General features: G+C 36.7%; 1 protein-coding gene across 4 annotated transcripts in view; it reads right to left on the reverse strand.

Moving 5' to 3' along the window:
- The window catches only part of DOCK3 (dedicator of cytokinesis 3), a 520,915-nt gene that overhangs the window by 214,950 nt on the left and 282,980 nt on the right, over positions 1 to 22,985 (reverse strand). For all 4 annotated transcript variants that reach the window (XM_069095615.1, XM_069095614.1, XM_069095613.1 and 1 more), the window contains exon 6: positions 7,653 to 7,801. In XM_069095615.1, the coding sequence (XP_068951716.1) occupies positions 7,653 to 7,801 (149 nt within the window). The remainder of the gene's footprint in view (positions 1 to 7,652; positions 7,802 to 22,985) is intronic.

The following is a 22,985-nucleotide window of genomic DNA, read 5'->3' on the forward strand; positions in this document are numbered from 1 at the left end:
TCTATCTATCTATCTATCTATCTATCTATCTATCTATCTATCTATCTATCTATCTATCTATCTATCTATCTATCATCTACTGAACATGCAAGATAAAGAGACCCATGAGTGGCACTGAAAAACTTTCATTCATAATGGGCTTTATGGAGAAAGAATGACTAGCTAGCTACATAAGAATTGTACCAGGAACATTTAGTCAGGTCTTACTTTCCTCAACTTTCATAGGTTTAAGTATGAAATATATGTCTTTATTTTAGAAGATCTGCAAGGGAACTTCATTATGAGACTTGAGTAAGCTGCTCATTAGTACCACTAAGTAATTAAGGTATAATTTCCCTCCTACTTCCTATTTACACCCAGTTCCTGACCTCTTTCTTTTCACTCAGTTATTCCACGTGGTTTGGGACAGTGTTGTCTGCCCAAAGAAGGCCTTGTGTAATGAAATCCCACAGTGTTTAGGGGAGTTTTCCTGGGATATTAAAATTCAGTTAACTGATTCTTCTACGTTTACTCTGGGAAGATGATAAAGGCTTTCTCTTCATTTTCAGCTTCAAACTAAAAATAACACTTGTTTTTGCTATTTCTGTTTGTATTTTTTGTCATTGTGGATTTTAAGGAATTCACATTCCATTTCTAACAAAAAAACAATAGTTTTAAAAAACATTTCAATATTTTGTGAGATATCATTACTAGGTACACTCAAAATATGACTTAAAATTAAGAGCTTATAGGTAATTGTGTTCAAATATGCTACTTAAAGGCAGAAGTTATACAGAGAGTGTACAGTGGGTTGGAGACTTAGAGTTTAAAATCTGTTTGCCATTTAGAGTTGTATATCTCTGGACAAGTCAAAACTTCTTTGAACTCTGAGTTTCAGTCTTTTCATTTGTAAAAGGGGGATGATATTTGTGCTAAAATGGCTGTTTAGGTGGAAAAATGCTTGTTAAGCCATATAGTCTATATAAATGTGAATCATTACTCTTCTTCTACTGACCCCTAGATCCCTTAAATTCCTTTGCTCTTTAAGCCATTCTTCAAATAAATACATTTGTCCATTGGCATAGTGGCATTTGGTGCATTGAATCACTGCATAACTTCTGTGTTTCAGTTCCAGCTCTGCCACTTAGAACCTATATGACTTTGGGCAAGTCAATTAAGAGCTTTGGGTCTCTGTTTTTCTGATCTGTAAAATTGGGGTGTGGATTTGATAATGTGAAAGATTCCTTCCAGCCTTAATTCTATACTCCCATCTTGTAGTTCCTTTTTGAACTTTTGTTTTGACTTTTTAGAGGCAATCTGGGCTAAGTGACTTGCTCAGGGTCACATGGCTAGTAAGTGTCTGAGGTCACCATTTTGAACTTTTGGATTGTAGTGTGGGGTACCAAAGGCTCTGAGATTATTTTAATTCCAATTTTCAATGTTTCTGGAAAATGCATATTTCTTCTCTGGCAATATATAATTTTAGTTTAACTACAGCTTTCAAAGAGATGCCTGCATGTGCAAATGGATACAAAGTTCTTTTTTTATGCACTTTCCATGTGAAATCTTATTTTTTTGAGAAAGTAACATTATAAAATATCAGAGGCATCTATTTTAATGTGTCATATAATATTAATGGGCTAACACAAGTCATTTGTATTCAATTATGAAGAATCATTATACTGATGAGATGATGGGATAAGGAAAAACTTCGATTAAGAAAGGAAATACTTTTTAGAGACAGAAAACACATTTACTAGGTGTCCACTGTGTGTCAGGCACTGGACCAAAAACTGGAAATATGAAAGTAAGGAAAGAAGACAGTTTCTTTCCTCAAGAAAATAAAATTCTAATTGGAGAAGACAATACATAATAGGAATCTAGGAAGGGGGTCAGGGCAAGAGGGCAAGGCAGAGAAGCCCAGGGAGTCAGGAGTGAAGCCAGGCATGAATATAGGGAGATATTGAAGAAAATAAAGTTTGTTATTTTTGCTTTTTGAAATTTCTGTGCATAACTTCAAATTTAAACTGCTTACAAAATTTGCTTTCACAAAGATGCACCTATGAAGTAATCCCATCTACAAGTGCAGGCTTATACCTGTTACAATCCTCAACATTTAAACTTGGTGCTGCATTAGACTTGTAGAGAGATTCTATAACTTTACGAATAAGTAAGTCAACAAATACAAGACAGGTTGCAGTCACTTATTTTCTCAGTATCAGAACTGCTGACCAAACTATAACAGGAAAAACTCATTAATGATCTCTTAATTGCCATTAAATTTTCTCCATCATTATCCTTTTTGACCTCTCTGTAGCCTGTGCCACTGCTGGATACTCTCTCTTCTTTAGGTTTTCATGACATTGCCCTCTCTTTACTCTCTTCCTACCTATATGACTACTTTTTCTCAGTTTCCTTTGCTGGATTGTTCTCTATGCCACACCCACTAAACATGATCTCATCACCTCCAATGGGATTCAATTATCATCTCTATGCGAATCATTCCCAAATTATATATCCAATCCTACTTTCTCTCCTGAGCTCCAGTTCCATATCATCAACTACCTCTTAAAGATCTCAAACTCAGAAGACAAAGTAGCCTTCTCAAACTGAAATACGTCCAAAACAGAACTCATTATCTTCTGTCCCCACCCCCAACATTCTCTTATCTCAGACTTCCCTACTACCAGTCAAAGGTACCACCATGCTGCTTGCCAGCCAGGGACAAAACCTTGGTGTTACTTGATTTCCCTCTTGCACTCATGCCACACATTGCATATATGGCCAAGTCTTGTTTCTACTTTCATAACATCTCTCGTATATATTTCCTTCTCTTCTCTCACACAACCACCAACTCTGGTGAAGCTCTCATCATCTCATGCTTAGCATATTGAAACAGCTTTGGTCTCCTTGCCTCAAGTCTCTTCTTCCCACTCGAATCCCTCCTCCATTTAGGTGCTAATGTGATTTTCCTAAAGAGCATGGCTAACCATGTCACTCTCTCCTCCATAATCTCTAGGCTCTCTGTTACCTCTAGGATCAAAAATCAAGCTGTTTGGTATTTAAAGCCCTTCAAAACCTGGTCCCTTCCTACCTCTCCAGTCTTCTTGTACTTTTCTCTCCTAAACTCTCCTGTACACTATGATCCTGTAACAATGGCCTTATTGCTCACACGCCATCTCTCAACTGGGTCTTTTCTCTGGCTGTCACTGATGTCTGGGATTCTATCCATTCTAACTTTCATGTACTAACTACCCTGGGCTTCCTTCAAGACTCACTTCAAGTACCTCTGTGCAGGAGGCCTTTCCCAGTCCCTGTGATTACTATTACTTTCCCTCTGACATTGCCTGAATGAATATTGTATCCACATAGTTGCTCCTACCATTAGAATGTGAGTCTCTTATGCACGGGGTCTATGTTTTTGCCTTTCTTTGAATTGCTAGGGCATAGCATAGTAAGTACTTAACAAATATTTGTTGGCTGCCTGACAATTTTCCTATAAGTTACACTGTGAAAAGTCTGGTTTTATAGATTCTCTTATCTTCAGGTGTATTGATGGGAAAAATGAAAAAATGACAGCACAAAGGAGTTATGATTCATTTGCTCCTCAGAAACCACTGATTTTGCATTTGAAACTTTTACTCTTTGCAGTAGAGGAGGGCAGAGACTTAAAATCCATAGTGTTATTAGAAAATGTATGTTGCCAATATTTTTAATTGGTAGTATCTTCAACAGGATCTTCTATCTGACATTGTTTTCTAGTACTGCAATGGAGTTAGATAAAGAGTCTTTGCCTCTTTCGGGGCTCCTAAGTACTACTTATGAGATCAGGCAGGAGCTCCATAGGTAAAAGTCAGGATGTTTTGGATCAGTGCTTTTAATTATCTACAGGTCTTCTTGAGATGAAGGCCCACCTTTGAAAAAAAAAACATTCTTCTGATCATTCTGTATAGTGGCAAGTCTCCAAAGAAATAAAGTTGAGTACAATGATGTAGTGCCTTCCATATCTCTCACTTCTAGGGAATTGTGTAATGAACTAGAGATGCAGAAATCAATTAATCAACAAGCATTCACTAAACATCCATCATGAATCTGTGTAAGGTGCTACAGATACAAGATGAACCAGTCCCTGCCCTCTCTGATCTTACAGAAAGGACATCAGAGTAAGACATCATTTTCAAACATGGCCCATGTGTGGATTTGCTTTGTGAAGGGTTTCTATTCTGGAATAGGGGTGAGTTGGTGAGATAGTAGGTAGGCATAGAGATTAAAAAAAGAAGAAAGAAAAGGCTATCAACAAAACAATAAAATACAAAGACGAAAACAAAAAGTTCAGAAATTTAGACAAAAACATGGCAATTTTGTTACTACCAAATTAAATCTAATATTCACTTTTTAAAAACAAAAACTATAGATAAGATGAACTCATGGATTCATACACATTCCTCTGTTTTGTTCTTCTTTACCTATTGCACATTAAAATATCTGCTGGTTTTCCCCTGGTTGGCTCACTCTCAAGGTAGTCAAGCTTCCCTCTCTGCCCCATAGCAGCAATCACACTGGCATACCCAGGATGGCTACTAGCACAGGTTCTTAGATCTGTTTTACTAGGAAAGATAGCTGTTCAAGGGTCAACAATCTTTTTAATTACGTTCATCAGTTCAGGCGAAAAGTCAGTACCCTGAACTTTAGAGAAAATCCAAACAAAGAAAATAGGGAAAATACAAGGCCAACAGACAGGGCTTCTAATTGTCTGAGAAATTGGCACAGATGAGCAGATAGAACCATGCAATACATTCATAGTCATCAGAGAGAGAAGCACCAACATCTAGGTTTTTCAAAGGGGAGGGGGCGGGGCTCCTTAAGGCTACCCAGAGTTTCCTCTGGTCATATCACAAGAACAGTCTTCCAATGAACGAACCCCAAAGCAAAATGCTAATCTCAGAGTATATATACCCTTCTTCAGGGTCAGAGGACATCACAACCCTCATGACTCAGTGTCTAATTAGAAATTAACAAAAGGTGTGAAAGCTTTTCTACAAACAGGCCTCCCCTAAGCAAGCTTCCGTTAAGGGGCTCCACGTGAGGCCTATTAATGGGTGGGGAAGATCTTATATTCCATTAACATTACAGTCCCCTGTGGGTCATCTCTAAGGAAGTCCACATGGAGAAGACAAAGGAAAACAGGAAGGGAAAAGAGGAAGAGTGTGCCATAACGTAAAGACAGCATCCCTTTGTCCTCTGTAACTTCTGCTCCTGTTTCTACCCGGAAACAGAATGGGGAGTGGAGAGAAGGCAATCACCCTTTAGTGTCCAGAGCAGTAGAAGTCGCCCTTCCAGTTTCTTCATGAATTGCATCCTTGGGTCCAGAGGAAAACAATTCACACACAGGTGCTAGATGGCATTCATCTTACGATATATAAATTATTTAAATATATTCCAGTCTTTACTACCTTATAAGATTTTCTCCAAGCTAGTTTATTTATATTGACATGCATGGTGTTATTTTAGAAAGTAGGGGAATGAACTGTCACACTCAGTTATGACTTTAGGAGGAGAATCACAGATCAAAGTAACAAGGTATTTGGCAGAATTTAGTGAAAATGATTATGCCAATTAACTATGTCTTCTTTAATCCTTAAGGTAATTTTGCCTGATTCTCTCTTCATGGTCTCCTTTAGCCAATATAAGCTCAAAATTATCTAATAAAACAGACTCCTCATTAATAAGACTGACCTGGTGTATCATGGAAAACTCATTATTTATTATTTTGTACACCTAATGTATCCTTTGGGAAAGATTATGAGAAAGTATATACCATTCAGATCTATAACTCCTGGACTCTGAATAAGGCAAGCATCACAAACATAGAGTTCACAAGCTGACTCTTAGATAGGATTAGTTTTCACTCGAGATAATTGCTTACATATTAATTTCCAATCAAATATTTATGTGCTCCCCCCCAATTCCCACTGCTCCCTATTTCCCTCATAAATACACACTCACATGATGAGTGATTTAAAAGAGAAGTACAAGCATTACAAGACCAATAGAAAAATAAAAGGAGAAGGTTGCAGCTCCTGGGATAGGCTTCCTGTCCCAAAGTCTCAGATTTTACCTGATTTGACAATATCACTAGTAATTCTTTGCAACTGCTGAACAGATAAACGACACTTAAAAAACAGAACATGAAAAAGAATATTTGGCAGAATAAGACCCCATTTATGAAATTCCTTCAGATTCACTCTCATTGCCCAACTAGATTTAAACATTCAAAACTATAATGTGAACATATAATAATAATAAAACTATAAGTGCTACATATCAGTATTACATAAATAAATATAAATATATGTATCCCCACATATGTCATTTATATGGTGCTTGAAGGTTTGCCAAGCACTTCCCATATATCTCATTTCATCCACACCACAATCCTGGAAGGGAGCAGATGTTATTATTATCCCTGTTTTACAAATGGAGAAATTGAGGCAAACAGAGGTGAGTAAACTGCCTGGGGTCATATAGCTAATAACAGAAAACATATAATTATGATCTCATTTGATCCTCACAACAACCCTGGGAGATAGGGGCTATTATTATTTCCATCTTCCAGATGAGAAAACTGAGACAAAACAGACATTATGTGACATGCCTTGCAGGTCTTCCTGACTCCAGACCTGGTGTTCTATCCTCTGCATCCCCTGCTCCCCTAGCTGCTCCCCCCTCTCTTTCTTTTATCTCAGTTGATTCAGGAGCATTTTTTTTTGTTTAGTTATTTCAGTCGTGTCTGACTTTTTGCGAGCCCATTTAGGGTTTTCTTGCAAAGATACTGGAATGGTTTGCTATTTCCTTCTCCAGTTAATTTTACAGATGAGGAAACTGAGGCAAACAGGGACAAGTGACTTCCCCAGGGTCACACAGCTAGCGCCACTTACTATTAGAGATAGCAAAAAATTCACTGTAAGAAGGATCATTCTCCATACACATTAAATAGGGTATCTCGCCCTACAGGAGAGTAGGGGGGGAAGGGGATGAAAGGGGAGATGATGGAGGGGAGGGTAGGTTCGGGAGGAGGGTAGTTAGAAGCACACACTTTTGAAAAGGGACAGGGTCAGAGTAGAGAATAGAACAAGTGGGGGGTGGGATAGGATGGAGGGAAATATAGTCAGTCTTTTGCAATGTATCCACTATGGAAATCTTTTGCATAGCTACACATGTACAACCTATATTGAATTGCTTATCTTCCCAGTAAGGGTGGGTGACAAGGGAGGAAGGGAAAGAATATGGAATTCAAAGTTTTAAAATCAAATGTAAAAAAACATGCAACTGGGAAATAAGATATACAGGCACTGGGGTATGGAGATTCATCTTGCCCTACTGGAAAGTCGGAGGGGGATGGAGGAGGATATAGGAGAGAACAGATTGAGGGAGGGGCTATACATTGGGATCACTGTTTTGGGGTGGTGGGTAGGGGAAATACAGAGAGAAAATTTGTAACTCAAAAATCTTGTGGAAATGAATGATGTAAACTAAAAATAAACATAAAATTTAATAATAAAAAAAAGAAGGGTCATTCTCTAGCATTGAAGCTTTGCTACCTTGCAAATTCAACAACAATTGAATACTTATAAAGTAGCTGGAGAAAGTGTTGAAGTAGTAATCATACTTACTCATTCCCCCAGTCCAGGCGGACGGTGATATGTCTCTTGACCTCTCGCACCTGATCCTGGGTAAGGTGACCTGAGAGCAGCTGTCTCCGAAGGTCAATAAGTTCATTCATTACATGGCGTAATTTGTAGAAAAGATCTACTTTGTGTTTCTGCAAAGGAATTTTTGGTGTTGGGGAGAGAAAAGAGGAATAGGGATAGGGAGTGGAAAAAAAAGACAAAAAGAAATCAAATTAACAATACAAATTCACTAATTTATCTGATCCACAAAATGGTGATTCAGAGAATAAAACTATTTATTCACCCCCTTTTCATATAGCCTTAAAGAACTTTAATTCCTCAGATGCATAAGGTCCCATAACCATATTCATAGATTTAAAAATATATCATGAAAATGTGCCAAGAAAATTAAAATAATGTAATTCTACAATGCATTTATTTCCTGATTATTTAGCTAGTTCAGTATCTAGCCCTTATTTTTGGTTTATTTTCCAGTTTTTTAGTTTTATTTTCCATGACCCTATTTGGGTTCATTTTACTTTTAGAAAAAACAAAACCATTAAAGTATAATCAGAAATAAAAAAAATAGATGCAGCCTCCAACTTAGTTCCCTGAAAATAGTTCCTGCACCTGCAACAGTACAGGTTTTTTATAGCTATAGGTGACTGTTCAAGTCTGTGGCAAGAAATTGATAGTCTTGTTAAATATTGGTAAAAATGAAAAATTTGGTAAAAAACTATTGTAAATTTTGTGTGTTGGGGTGGGAGGATGTGTGTGTGTGGGGGGGAGTCACTGATCTAATGCATATAGATCTATGGTCAACATTAAGTTTCAGACCATACCATTAAATTCAGTGCAGATTTCCACATTCATCTAGCTTTCTAAATATTTTCTAATAAGTATTATTAGCATTAGAGCTTTCTACCATTTCCTCCTAGGATCAAATTTACTCCCTTACTTTTATTCCTGATGACTAATTACATGTACCACCTTCCTAAGAATAATGGAAACATTTCCATACACTATCGTGAACATCTGTGATATTTTTGTTGTTCAGTCATTTTCAGTCATATTTGACTCTTTGTGACCCCATTTATGGTTTTCTTGACAAAGATACTGAAGGGGTTTGCCATCTTCTTCTCCAGTTTATTTTAGAGAAAAGAAAACTGAGGCAAACAAGGTTAAGTGACTTGCCCAGGTAAGTGCCAAGAGGCCGAATCTGAACTCACAAAGATGAGTCTTCCTTCTTCTAGGTCTGACACACTATCTACGGTACCACCAACTGCCCATTTGTAATGTCATCTTTGTTCAAATTTTAGTGCCATCTCCTACCCAGACAATTTCTCTGTAATATTACAAAGAGAGTAGTAAGTCAGCATTTAAAAAATATCAGAATCATATATGCTTACACTCTAAATCTAGAAACTAGAGTGCCCCAGACTTTTTCCTCATTGGAAATAATTGCAGTTTTCTATAGGCACTGACATTAATAAACCAGAACTTCTTAATGCTTCCTCTGCAAAGGCTCTTCATGGATATGCCTTATTTAATAGAAAGAGAAGAGGATGCTGTGGAAAACCATTGTATGTAAAGAAAGAAAACTCATGTGAAGAAATCTAGGAACAAGAGGGAGGAAAATTTATGGAGAGTATTTGAGTGAAAGTCAATGAAGGGAGAAATAGGAGTGATTTGGGGAAAGCAAATTCCAAAGAATTCAGAGAAAAGACAGGAATGAATGGTATGGGGAAAAGTCAGATTAGGATGGATGGGAGACGTTCAGGAATGAAATGCTTCCCATCATGTTTCCTCTGTCTGACTCCTGAATTCCCTCAAATTAATATGCTTTCTTGACACACAATGATTCCCCACCAAGCCATTACCTGTCCTCTTTCTTGTGTATAACCATCAAGAACCTTTAAGAAAGAAGTACAAAGGAAATGATTCCAATGGCATTTGTCTGAAAAGCCTGATGTGGACACACAGAGTACTCACTGACCAAACAACTTATATTAAAAAGAAAAAAAAATGTATCACAGAAGATAGAAGCAAGGCCACCTGACAGGATGAATGTAAGAGCATGGCATGGTCCTGTGAAAATAGTATCAGGAATGCTAAAGCTGAGAAAGAGCTTAGGCTGGCAAGAGGAGCTCAGGAAAAGAAAAATAAACTATCTTTGAAATGACTAACAGGGAACTGATAGCCAAGAAAAGGAAGGAAAGAGTAAAACAACTCTTTGCTGCACTTTATGAATTTGGATGACACAGATGAACATCTTTAGATTCTGAAAATGCCAGCAGATGTGACTGCTGAATCACTGACAATGATATCTGAGTTATAAAGGAAAATGGTACTAAGGGCAAAAGTTTTTAAGGGTCAAGGTCAAAAAAGCTAAGAGAACAGAATTTATAAAACAGAGAGGTCAGTTGACTTTGATGCCTAGGAAAAATCTAGAATGGATCATCAAAATGACGTTGGTAAAAATTTAGAAAGGGAAGAAAAGATAACAAAGACCCAGCATGGCTTTGTCAAGAACAGGTTGGGTTCTATCAATACCACATTTCAAAATGTACTACAAAGCAGTAATCATTAAAATAATTTTTGTACTGGTTAAAAAAGAAAGATCAATAAAGAAACAGATTACATACACAAAATACAGAAGCAAACAAATACAATAAACCCAAAGTCCACAGGTACTGGGGAAAAGGGTAATGATTTGAAATTTTTACTGGGCAAACTGGACAAATAGTCTGGCAGTAATTAGATTTAGAACAACACCTCACACAATATGCCAAGGTTATCTCCAAATGAATATATCACCTAAGTATATAAAAGTGAAGAGGATATTACCTTTGGAGGTAGGAGAAAAATCATGACTAAAGAAGTGACAGGAGGGATCGTACAAGATAAAATAGAGAATTCTTGTCATATAAAATTTTAAAGGTTTTGCAGAAACAAATCTAAAGCAGAAAAAAATTAGAAGGGAAATAGGTGATTGTGAAAAATCCTTTGCAATAAGTTTCTCTGATGAAGGTCTCATTTCTAGGATATATAAAGATCTGATTCAAATTTACAAGATTAAGAGCCATTCTCCAATAGATTAACTAAGAGTTAAAGGATGTAAACAAGCAGTTCTCAAAGGAAGAAATTCAAGCTATCACAATCATATAAAAATGCTCCAACTAACCAATAATTAGAGACATTCAAATTAAAGCAACTTTGAGGTTCTACCTCACACCTATGAAACTGATAAAGATTACATAAGAGGAAAATGACAAATGCTGGAGCACTGTTAGTAGAACTGTAAATTGGTCTGGGAATTCTGGAAAGCAATTTGGGACTGTGCCCAGAGAATTACTAAACTCTGTATACTCTTTGACCCAGCCATACCACTATTAGGTCAAAGAATGATGAAAAGGATGCATATATACAAACACACACACACACACACACACACACACACACATAGCAACTCTTCATTGTAGTCCCAAATTGGAAACTAAGTAGGTACCCTCTTAATCAGAAATGGCTAAATAATTTGTGGTAGATGTAATGAAAATATTGTTGTGCTATACAAAATGATGAAATAGACAATTTGAAAGGAAATGGGGAAGACATATAAACTGATGCAGAGTGAAGTGAGCAGAACAAGGACAACAATTAGTAGTGATAACAATATTAAAGAGAAAAACAACTTTAAAGATTTTGGAACTCTTATCAATGCAATAATAAACCATGAGTCCAAAAGAATGAAGATAAAACATACCACATATTCTGTAAGAAGAAATGAACTTAATGCATAAAGACATGTATATTTTCATACATGACTAAATTTGAATTAACTTTTCTTTACTATGTAGATATATAGATACTGAAAGGTTTTTTTTAATTTGCTCAACAGCAGAAGAGTTAAGGGGAAGGACAGATTAATTTAAAAAATTCATTCCTTGGAAAACAATGACAATGATATCTGAATGATCAAGGAAAATGGTACCAAGGGCAAAGATTGTTCAGGGCTAATGTAAAAAAAAGGAGAAGAGGACAGAATTTATAAACCAGAAGGCAAGTGGGCTTCACTATGACTCCTGGGAAAATTCTAGAATGGATCATTAAAATGATATTGGTAAAATTTTAGAAAGGGAAGAAAAGAGTAAAAGTCATGGGTATTTTCAAAAAGGTAAGAGAATATAAATTAAAAAGAACAAATTTCAGTCTTTTATTTGTAATCACTTAACACAGTCTATGACACATGGTAGGTGCTTAATAAATGTTTATTAGTTGATACCAGACTAATTTTATTTCCTTTTTTTTGATGGGATTGTTAAACTAATAGATAAGAGATGTGGATATAGTTTATCTAGATTTTAGCAAAACTTTTGATAAAGTATCTCATTCTAACCTTGTGGAGAAAATGTAGTACCATGGGTGAGATGAATGGATAGCTGGCCAGACTCAAAGAATGGTTAAATAGCTAAATGGCTGGGGGGTTTTAGGGGAGTGCTTGGATCAGTGATGTTTAACATTTTTATCTGTTATTTGGATAAAAGCAAAAATGTCATGTTAATCAGATTTTCAGAGGATACAATGCTGGGAAGGATACCCAACACTGTGGATCCAAGAGGATTGTGACATGCTAGAAAATTGAATAAGGATTTTATTAGGGATAAAAGTAAAGTCACACACATGGACACAAAAATAATCAGTCTCACAAGTACAAGATTGAGGAGACATGATTAGGTAATAGTTGTTCTGGAAAAGATATTAAGGTTTTAGTGGATTTCAAATTCAGTAAAGTCAACAATTTGGCAATGTGTGGCAACCAAAAATGCTAGTGTGGCCTCTGGCTGTGAGGCAATGATGTTCTGCCATCATCAGACCTCATCTGGAGGACTGAGCCCTGTTTTGAATGCCATGGTTTAAGAAGAACACTGATAAGTGGAAGGATGTTGAAAGAGAGGCAATAAAGATGGTGAAAGGCCTTCAGTCCATGTCATAAGAGAACTGATCAAAGGAACTGTGTGTGTTTAGCCTGGATAAGAGAAGACTCAGGGGAGGCATGTTAGCTATCTTCAAGTGTTTGAGGTGTTGCTTTGTGGAAGAGAGATTCAATTTGTTGAATTTGGTGCAAAAGCACCAATGGGTAGAACAGAAATAATGGGTAGAAGAAGGAGATAAATCTTGCTTCAATGTCTTAAAAAACTTCCTAACAATTACAGCTATCCAAAAGTGGAACAGGCAATTTTGAGAGGTAATGGGTTCTCCCACTTTGGAGGTTTTCAAACCAAGGCTTATTGGGTGTGTTGTGGTAGGGATTCCATTCATGTATGAGTTAGAATAGAGTACTGCTGAGGTCTCTTCTAACTGTTAAATAGTGTGTTTCTGTGACTGCTTTTTTTCTGAATATAATCGTGAAAGCAAATCATAAACCAGCAGCACCAGCTAACTCATCTGGGAAGTTGATAACCTGTCATAAAAATGTCAGAAAGAGAGAATTACAGAATTGGAGGGAAAGAAATGGTTTTAGGGATTCTTTAGTTCAACCCATATCTCTCCAATCTTGAACAAGTTGCTATCCAGTCGCTATCTGAAAAGTTCTCCATATGCCTCAAGACTTTTGGATGGATATGATCATTATGTAGTCTTTCCTTACACAGAACTGACATATGTGTCTATGTTGCCTCCTTCCATTGGTCATCACTCTGCCTGTAGAGGCCAAGAAAAGCAAAACTGATCCCTCTTCTATGTGAACCTCTATAAATGATCTTAACAGAAATTTAAATTCAGTTTTAGACTTGAGAAGGCTACTCTTTATAGGAAATTATTTCTAGTTGGGGGATCTTAAAAAAGAACTGTTTCTAACAGTATCCCATTAGGGGACATGTACCTTCCTTTTTCAATTGATTATCAGGTTGACAGTATTCAGTAACCAGCTAGAATTGCTTGAAAAATATCAAAATACACCAATTTCAATATCCCAAATAGTAAGATATTAGAAAAATTTATAATACCTGTGGATTTAAAAGAATGTATGAATTGAAGCCTTAGATGGTTGAACTAAAGCTGACACATCATGCATTGCACGAGTGCACACGCACATACACACACACCCACCCACATAGACACACACATACCTTGCTACAAAAGGCTCAAAATTTAAAGCAAAAAAGTTAGAAATGGTTTGTGTAATCCTCAGTTCTCAGGTTAGGTGGTGTAGTGCATAGAGTACCAGACCTGGAGTCAGGAAGACCTGAGTTCAAATCTGGCATCAGACACTTTATAGCTGTGTGTCTGAGCAAGTCACTCTACCCTGTTTATCTCAATTTCCTCAACTGGAAAATGAACTGGAGAAGGAAATGGCAGACCACTCCAGTATATCTGCCAAGACAACCCCAAAGGGAGTCATGAAGAGTCAAGTATGACTTGAAAGACTGAATGACAACTACAGTTTTCAGGCTATTCCCTGGAGCGGTTACTGGCTTGTCATGGAGACAACCATCAGACTACAGAAATGGCCAAATAAATTTTGTCCCAGAGTTCAGCAGTTTGTTATTATTTCCTGAATGTGACTTTGGAACTCATGAGAAAGAAGGCGCAAAGAGAACTTCTATTTTACAGGCCATGAAGCAATGAGGGTGGCAGGGAGGGTCAAGGTTATGCATTTGTTCCCTGATTGCTCGCTGCCAGTCTACTGTGCTTCCTGCTTAGTTAGGCGAGGAACAGATGGAAGAAAGGACAGCTCCAACCCACCTGGCTGGTACCCAAAAAGTGTCTCGTGCTTAGTTAGATCACTCTTCTCACAATCAAGTTCCATCTTGAATTATCACGTATGTCTATGTATCTGATTATAAATTAAAAAAAAACCCAAAACCCTGGTGGCCACAAGGATGTATCTTCAAGTGATTAATAACAGCTTGGATAGAGATTTGGGAAGAAGCTTTGACCCATTTAAAGAAACAGGAGACATTATTCCTCTTTCAATGCAAGCTGAAGTTGAGGGGAAGGGTGGATCTACATCCCATTTGGGTTTTCTTTAAGCAAGAGAGAGATATTTTAAATATAACCCATAGGCAAATGAAAATTGCCCATATGTAGTAGAACTTTTAAACATATGCCATAACTTACATAGTTATTTTTTAAATTAGTTTTTTTTCTTTCCATGCATTCTAAAAAAATCATTGCTTTTAAAGCATCTACGGAAGGCTAAATTTCGATAATGAATTTAAATCACCCAACTAGCTTCTCTTTCAGTGTTGTACTATGTAAAATTCTGAATGTTTTCTCACTGTATTTCAAAGGTATGCTATGAAGGTAGAGGAGAGGACCATCTATATAGGGGGTTCTCAGCCATTTTCAGCCTTTCTACCCTTTGGTGTTCAATATTGCCCTTCCTATACTCCCCATTCAAAATAAAAAGAAATAAACCATAGAGTTTACCAAGAATATACATGTAAGAAATCAAAAGATGCTGTGAAAGAGTGATTTGGAACTATGCTCAATAAATTGCTGAACTGTGCATGCCATTTGACCCAGTGATACCACCTATGGACCTGTATCCCATATAGATCAAAGAAAGGAAAAAGAACCACATGTACAAAAATATAGCATCTCTTTTTGTTGTGGGAAAGAACTGGAAACTAAGGGGGTGCTTTTCAACTGGGGAATGGTTGAACAAATGATGACATATGAAAATAACAGAATATCATTTTGTTGTGAGAAATTTTTCAAGGAACAATTTAAGAGAAACCTGGAAAGACCTGGGCAGTTAGGTGGTGCGGTGGGTAGAGGGCTGAGGTTGGGCATCGAAAGGACTTAAGTTCAAATCTGACCTCAGACATTTACTACCTGTGTGACTCTGAGCAAGTCACTTATGCCTGTTTGACTCAGTTTCCTCATCTGTAAACTGAGCTGGAGAAGAAATGACAAACTACTCCAATATCTTTACCAAGAAAACCTCACATGGGGTTAGACATGATTGAAATGGCTGAACAATAGAAGTGAACAGAACTAGGACAATAATTTATATAGTAACAGCAACACTGTAAAGGCAACTTTGAAAGACTTAGGAAATCTGAAAAGAACAACGATCAACCATGATTTCAGAGAGCTAACGAAGTATGCTACTTGCTTCCTGACAGAGCAGTGATTGATTCAAGGTGCAAAAATACATATTTTTAGACATGGTCAAAAAAGATTTTTGCTTTGACAATGTATATTTGTTACAAAGGTTTTAATTGTCTTTATTTCTCCCTTAAAGGGGAGGGTAGATGAATGAAAGTGAAAGAAAATAAATTTGTCAAATGGAAAAATTGTCATGAACTTGTTGAATGTTTAGCAGAACACAGCCAGATAAATTAGAGATCCTCGATTTTGTTTCTTGTCAACTAACAGTTTTATTCCTGATACAAATTTTGAAAGAGACACCTGCGTATCAACCTTCAGTTTGTTTCTTGCTTTGAATTTGATTAAGAACAGAAATGAGAATCCTGAATTACAGAGACAAGTTCTTGTAAATACAATTGAATTTAGTCTTGTGATCATGTTTAATAAGAATGAAATCTACTTCTCCAAGTTACAGATTTTGTAACTTCATAGAATGGAAAGCAATTCAATTTGTGGTTATTGCAAAGATTCATTTGCTTCATTCTTCATTCAACCATTGTTGTTGGTTTTTCTAGTTCAATATAAAAAAGGTTTTGTAACCAAAAATTATTTACTTGGTTTTGGATGGTAGGAGTTATTTTTTCTGTCTCTTTCAATTCTTCAGCTCCATTATCACAATCCCTCTCTTTCTCATCTCATTCCAGCCTCCTCCCTGTTTTTCTCCAATCCATAAATCTTTTCATTAACACTACTTCTTTGGAAATATTTCAGTAGGATAACATAACTATTTACTAAATATTCTCAATACTCCTGGGGGTATTTGAGTCCCACATCATAACTTCATGGTCTAGATCCAAGGCAGTATTATTAAAATAATCTCCTGAGAGGTCATCTAGTTGCCTCATCAAGAATCCCTGTTACAACATTCCTGAGAAGTGACTGTTGGTCTCTGCTTAAGAGGGAGTCCCTGAATCCAGCTCAATTCAACAAGGATTTATTAAATTCCTCCTATGTGCCAGTGGTTGAATATTTAAGACAAAGCAAGTGATAATGCTTGTATTAAAGGAGCTTATAATTCCAACAGAGAGATACAATATTTAACTGACAGTGTGATGAAGGAGAGTGCACTCTCATCTCAGCGTGGGGGTCAGGAAATACTCCCTTAGGAAAGTACACATGAGCTGAGGCTTGAATAAAAGCAGGTGCTTTAAGTAGAGGCTAGGAGGAAGTGCATCCCAGGCAAGGGGAGAAAGCCCAGTCAAAGCTTTAGAGGTGGGAGACGGAATATAGACTTTGGTGAACATTTAGTAAGCCTGTCAACTTCCTGCTTGCCATATTTAATGGTCTAAACTAATTTGATATGAAGCCTTGTGATCTTAGTCTTTAAGAAAAAGGTATATTTATGTCATGTAAGATTTAATTTAGTTCTTAAAATGAACAGATTTATGATATTGTTTGGATAGCTTCCCTTAGAAAGATATATTGCACTATGTGCTGTAATTTGACATTTTTTGTTGTTCAGTTGTGTCTGAGTCTTTGTGACCTCATTTGGGCTTGGGTTTTTTTTTTTTTACAAAGATAGTGGTTTTCCATTTCCTTCTCCAGCTCATTTTACAGATGAGGAAACTGAGGCAAACAGGAGTAAGTAACTTACAGTCACACAGCTACTAAGTGTTTGAGGTAAAATTCAAACTCAGGTCTTCCTGACTCCAGGCCTTGCACTCTAACCAATGTGCCACCTACTTGCTTATTGTGATAGTTAATTATTGGCAGCAATTTGAAGACTTGACTTATAAAAAGATATATTGGTATCCTTCAGTCAGTCAGTTTCCATCATGCAAATGAACAGTTCACTCCTATAGAGAAGCTTGTTCACCACAGAATACAGATAACAACACTAAAACTAGGTTTTTATTCACATTCTTCTTTTTTTTTGCCATTACAGCCTAACATCTAATTGGCTGCAGCTACTCAGATATAACATGAAATCAAACTATGAAAACACAGAAGCCTGTAACCCAACTTATTCAATAATGTGCTTGGCATCGCTAAAAGTTCAATATTCGAACACATGTCAAAAATACCTACAGAATTTTAGTATGAATGTGGAAGAAAGTCAGCAGAAATGACAGATTTAGACATATTAGAATACCCAGGTCTTTTTAATGAAGCAAAAATGCCAAGTAGAATTTGCCTTATCACTGTCAAAGAATTCCTTCTGTAAAATCTGAGCTTTCATGTTCCAGATTTTGGAGTTGTTTTTATTAAACCAGGTATAGCCTATTGGGAAAGGATCTCCCAAGTCAAGGGAGTACAATGGCTACCAGGACTCCTCCCAAAACGTCTTTGTGGTACAATTGACACATGTTTCATGTCAGTGGGGTTGATGTTTTAGAGGTAGAGGGAGGCCATTCTGTTTCTTTGCTTCCTTGATGCAGAAAAACCAAGTTCAGGTGGAATTAAAGTTCAAGTTTCACCTTGCTCCTTTCACTGCCTTAGAGGGAATACTTTCTTGGCTGATTGTTTTTTTAATCTTGCTTCCTTTTAATTGATTCTCTTAATTTTTACTAAGAAAAGTTGGTTTTAATTGTGTTTTGTGCTCTACAGGGTTTTAGCACATTTAAGAAACTAAATATTTATCTGAATCCTCTTTGTCTACCAGAGCATAAACTCCGTGTGGTTGGAGTTAGGTTAATTTACTTTTTTTGTACTTTGCACATATTCTACATGTTATGAAGAATAATTTAATTACTGTATATGTAACACACTCAGGTAGGTGTGGATAGTTGCCTGATGGATATCCCTGTGACTCTGTATATATGCAGGGAGACTTGACTCCTGTTTGGCTGAGAGATCTCTGGGACGTGTGAAGGACTGGTGAAAAGACTCAAGAGATTGAGTAGAGAGAGAAGAGAGAGAATCAGGAGAGAAGGCAGTGGACAAGAGACATCTCCAGAGCTACAGTCATGTGGAGATGTTTCTTGATTGACAGTTCCTGCATAGCTCTATGGTCAAACTGTACTGCTGAACTTTTATCTCCTTTCTGAATCAACAAGTCCATTTGCTCCAATGTATACTATTGTCTAAGATAAAATGTATAGCTTACCCTATTTTTGTTTAACTGTATGCTTCGGTAAATGTTTGCTTAACTCTATGTGACTGCCTCTTATATAGTAAGCATTTGGTAGGAGGGGCCTAAGTAGTGGGAAAGGAAGTTGATTGCTGTCATTGGCGTATGGAGAACAACTGCTTCTCCTGGGACCTTCCAGGGAAAACAGCTCTTATCCTGAAAGCTTCAAAGAGCGTCCTGCCCCCAGGCTGGCAATACTTGACATGTAGCAGGTACAGCTCTAGCTTAGTATCCCTCTTGGAGAGGAGAAAGCAAAGGAGGAGTTATAACCCAGTCATGACTCTCCTCCTAATCTCCACACAGGCAGAAATCATAGTCTCCCTGGGTGCCAGATATTATCTAACTAAACAGGTCCCTGCAATATAACTACCCTTGGTCCTGGGGGGTTCAGGTTCAACTCTTAAATATAGATTAATATTAGATGAGTGAATTGCTTATGGCGATCCTAGACTGAACAGGTATTGGCAACCCTGAGCAGACTTCTAAATAGTTTATTGGGTAGGGGAGGGTTTGGATTTGAATTCTGGAAATTTAAAATCTTAGATCCCAAAGCAGGGTGATTCCCCTAATGACTATACTAAAGCTGACACTGCCATGCCATTTTCCTTTGATATTTTTAAAGACTGGGTCTGGTCATCTCATCCAGACTGTCAGTGCAGGGGCTGCTCACAGGACTGATCCCCCTCCAAGCACAGGGGCTTAGACCTGCTCTGTTTCTGATCTGGGCCAATTTGCCCCTCCTTAGGCAACCTGGTGGATTTTTGTTTCCAGGGCTTGATATATTAATTCCACTCTTGTATAGACACCTGATTGTCTTAGTCTACTACAGCTTAAAATGTCTGAGCTCAAGAGATCCACCAAGCTCAGCTTTCTCTGTAGCAAGGCTTTCAGGAAGAAGCCACCACATCTGGCTTTCTTGCTCTATTTCAAAAATTAATTTTTATTCACAACTCGACACACAAAAGAGCACATTTTCATAAATAAAACAGCACAAAAAGGAGGATTACATTTGAAAGTATGATTCACTATTTTGCATAGATTATTTTTTTAAAGTAAAGATATGTAATAAAATCAATGGTTTACTTTCAAAGTTGTCCTATTTCCTTTTGTGCTCTAGTGTACTTAAAAATGCTTCAGTGACTTTTTTTTTCTTTTTGGAAACATGATTCTTAGTTACCTTTAGGCACCCTCTCACACCACAATCAACAGAGGAGAAAACCAATCCTTGTAACAAATAAGCACAGTAAAGCAAAAGAAACCCATACATTTGTAATGTCCAAAAATTTATTTTATTTATTTTTCATTCAGCACACTTAAAAGAAAAAGAGCTGGTGGATCTCTTGAGCTCAGATGTTCTAAGCTATAGTAAATTAAGACAATCAGGTGTCTCTACAAGAATGGAGTTAATATAGCAAGCCCTGTCAACTCTCTATCAGGAGGTGAGGAGTATGCTTGATTATTGGTCCTCTGGAGTTATGGCTGCTTATGGCTTTTATCAGAATTCTTAAATTTTAAATCTCAAAGTTATTTGTCATTACAACATAGTTTTAATGTATAAATACATTTTGGTTGTGCTTACTTCACTCTCCATCAGCTTATAAAGGTCTTCCCAGGTTTCTCTGAAATGGTCCTTTTCGTTATTTTTTACAGTACAATAATATTCCATTACATTTGCACATCATATTTATTTATCCTTTCCCCAATTGATTGACACTCCCTTAATCTGAAGTTCTTTGCTACAACCAAAAGAGTGGCCAGTACTATGGAATAAATTAGATTTAGACTAACACCTTACAACTTACACCAACATAAGTTTCAAATGGATATGTGTCTTAGATATAAAAAAATTATACTGTAAACAAATGACAGAAACACGGGAAAATTATCTACCAGATCTATGGATAGAAGAAAAGTTCACAACCAAACAAGGAATAAAGATGATCACAGAAGATAAACGTAGATAGTTCTGATTACAATTAAAAAAGATTTGCACAAAAAATCTGACAAAACTAAGATTAAAAGAGAAAAAGTTCAGTGGAAATAAATCTCTATAGCAGAGCAGTGAGATGGTACAGTAGACTTTAGGGCTGGACCTAGAGTCAGGAAAACCTGAGTTCAAATCTATCCTCAGACACTTACTAGCTGGACAAGTCACTTAACCTTGTTTACCTCAGTTTCCTCATCTGGAAAATGAGTTGGAAAAGAAACAAGAAACTACTCCACTTTCTTTGCCAAGAGAATCCCAAATGTGGTCACAGAGTTGGACCACAACTGAAACGATAGAACAAAATCTCTGTAGGAAATTTCTCTGATAAATATCTTATTTCCAAGACTTATAAGGAACTGTTTAAAGATTATAATAAAAAGATCTGATAAATGATCTAAAGATATAATCAAATAGTAATCATTTATTAGGCACCTATCATGTGCTAAGCACTGTGCTAAGGACTGAAGATACTAAAAAAGGCAAAGGCCCTTGGCCAGGAGGAGCTTATAATTTAATGTCTATACTAGTCAGTTCTCACAGGAAAAAACCCAGGTTATTTAAAGCCATATGAAAAATTGCTCCAAATCTCTAATAATTAGAGAAATGCAAATGAAATCCTGACATTTGGCAAAGATAACAAAAATGGAAAATGGTAAATGCTGCCAGGGTTCTGAGAAAACAGGCACCTTGCTGCATTTTTGGGGACCTGTGAATAGGTGTACTCATTCTAGTAAGTGATCTGGAATCACACACAAAAAGTTACTGAACTTCATGCTCCTTCTGACTCAGATAACCTATTGCTAGGCCTATGTCCTAAAGAGATCAAAGAAAAAAGATCTTTATGCACAAAAATATTTAGCAGCTCTTTTTATAACTGTAATGGCAAGCAAAGAATTAGTTAACACATTGTTTCAGCTATTTAGTTGACACTTTGTTTCAGTTCTTGCCCATGATTGTATCAAGTCTTTGTTGAGAAGCAGAACTTGTGAACCCCATAATTTGTGAACCCTAGAACTTGTGAACTCCTGTTGATGATGCAACAGGAAGGGGAGGAGCTAATAACCATATATAAAGAGAGGCCCAGACTGGAGAGAACAGAACTGAGAAGAGAGAAGAACTGAGAAGAGAATTGAGAAGAACTGAGAAGAACAGAGAAGAACTGAGAAGAGAACTCTTGTGGTGGCAGATTCAAAGAGGAGAAAACTTGTGCTTTGTCTTCTCAGAAATAGGAACTGTGAAGGACTTAAGGTGGACTGGACACTGTGAGCTTCAATATGGAACAGGAACTGGACAAAGAACTGGACAAGGAGCTGGACAAGGAGTTGAGAGCTGCCTGCCTTTGAATCTAGGTGACAGTTCAGTAGATTCAGGTAAGAGCTGGGACCATGGAAAAGGAACCATGGAAGCTGAGAGCCAGCCTTAAGTTAAGATGAAATAAGACTTCACTTGGATACTGTGTATTGATTAAGAAGATAATGATTTACTGTGACCTAGGGGTGGAGAACTTTGACCTTTGAACTTTGTGTCCCTTAAGGAGGTTTGCTCCTTAAGGATGATTGAGTTAAGGACTTACTGAATGATATCTTTTGTTTAAAACTATGTGGCCACTTTAGTAATAACTTGTTATGTTATAACATTACAAGTACTGTACTTTGGTTTCTGCCAATATTTTGTCTTAGTTTGTTACTGAATAAATAGAGAGTCCACTATACTATGTAACCAGAACCTTGAAGCTGTTCACAGCAGCAGTACTCTGGAAAGCTGCTCATGCTTGGGTTTATAATAACAAAAAAAAAACTGGAAATAAAGAGCATGCCCATAAACTGAGGAATGGTTAAATTAATTGTAATATATGAATATGACATAATAATATCATACTGTAAGAAAAGAGATGATTGAAAAGAACATGGAAAAACATACATAGATGAAGAATGAATAGGCAGAGCCAGAAGAATAATTTATATTCTAATATAAATAGATTATTATAAATTATTAAAATGAATATTTTTGAAGATTTTTTAGAAACTGATGAAGGATGAAATGAGCAGAACCAGGAGAACAATTTACATAAATATAATCACACTGTAAAGACAAAAAATTTTGAAAACTGTAAGAACTGTAC

This window comes from Petaurus breviceps, unplaced genomic scaffold, assembly GCF_028583685.1.
Source record: "Petaurus breviceps papuanus isolate PSGF00001 unplaced genomic scaffold, PetGlider_PUasm1.0 227, whole genome shotgun sequence".
NCBI lineage: Eukaryota > Metazoa > Chordata > Mammalia > Diprotodontia > Petauridae > Petaurus > Petaurus breviceps.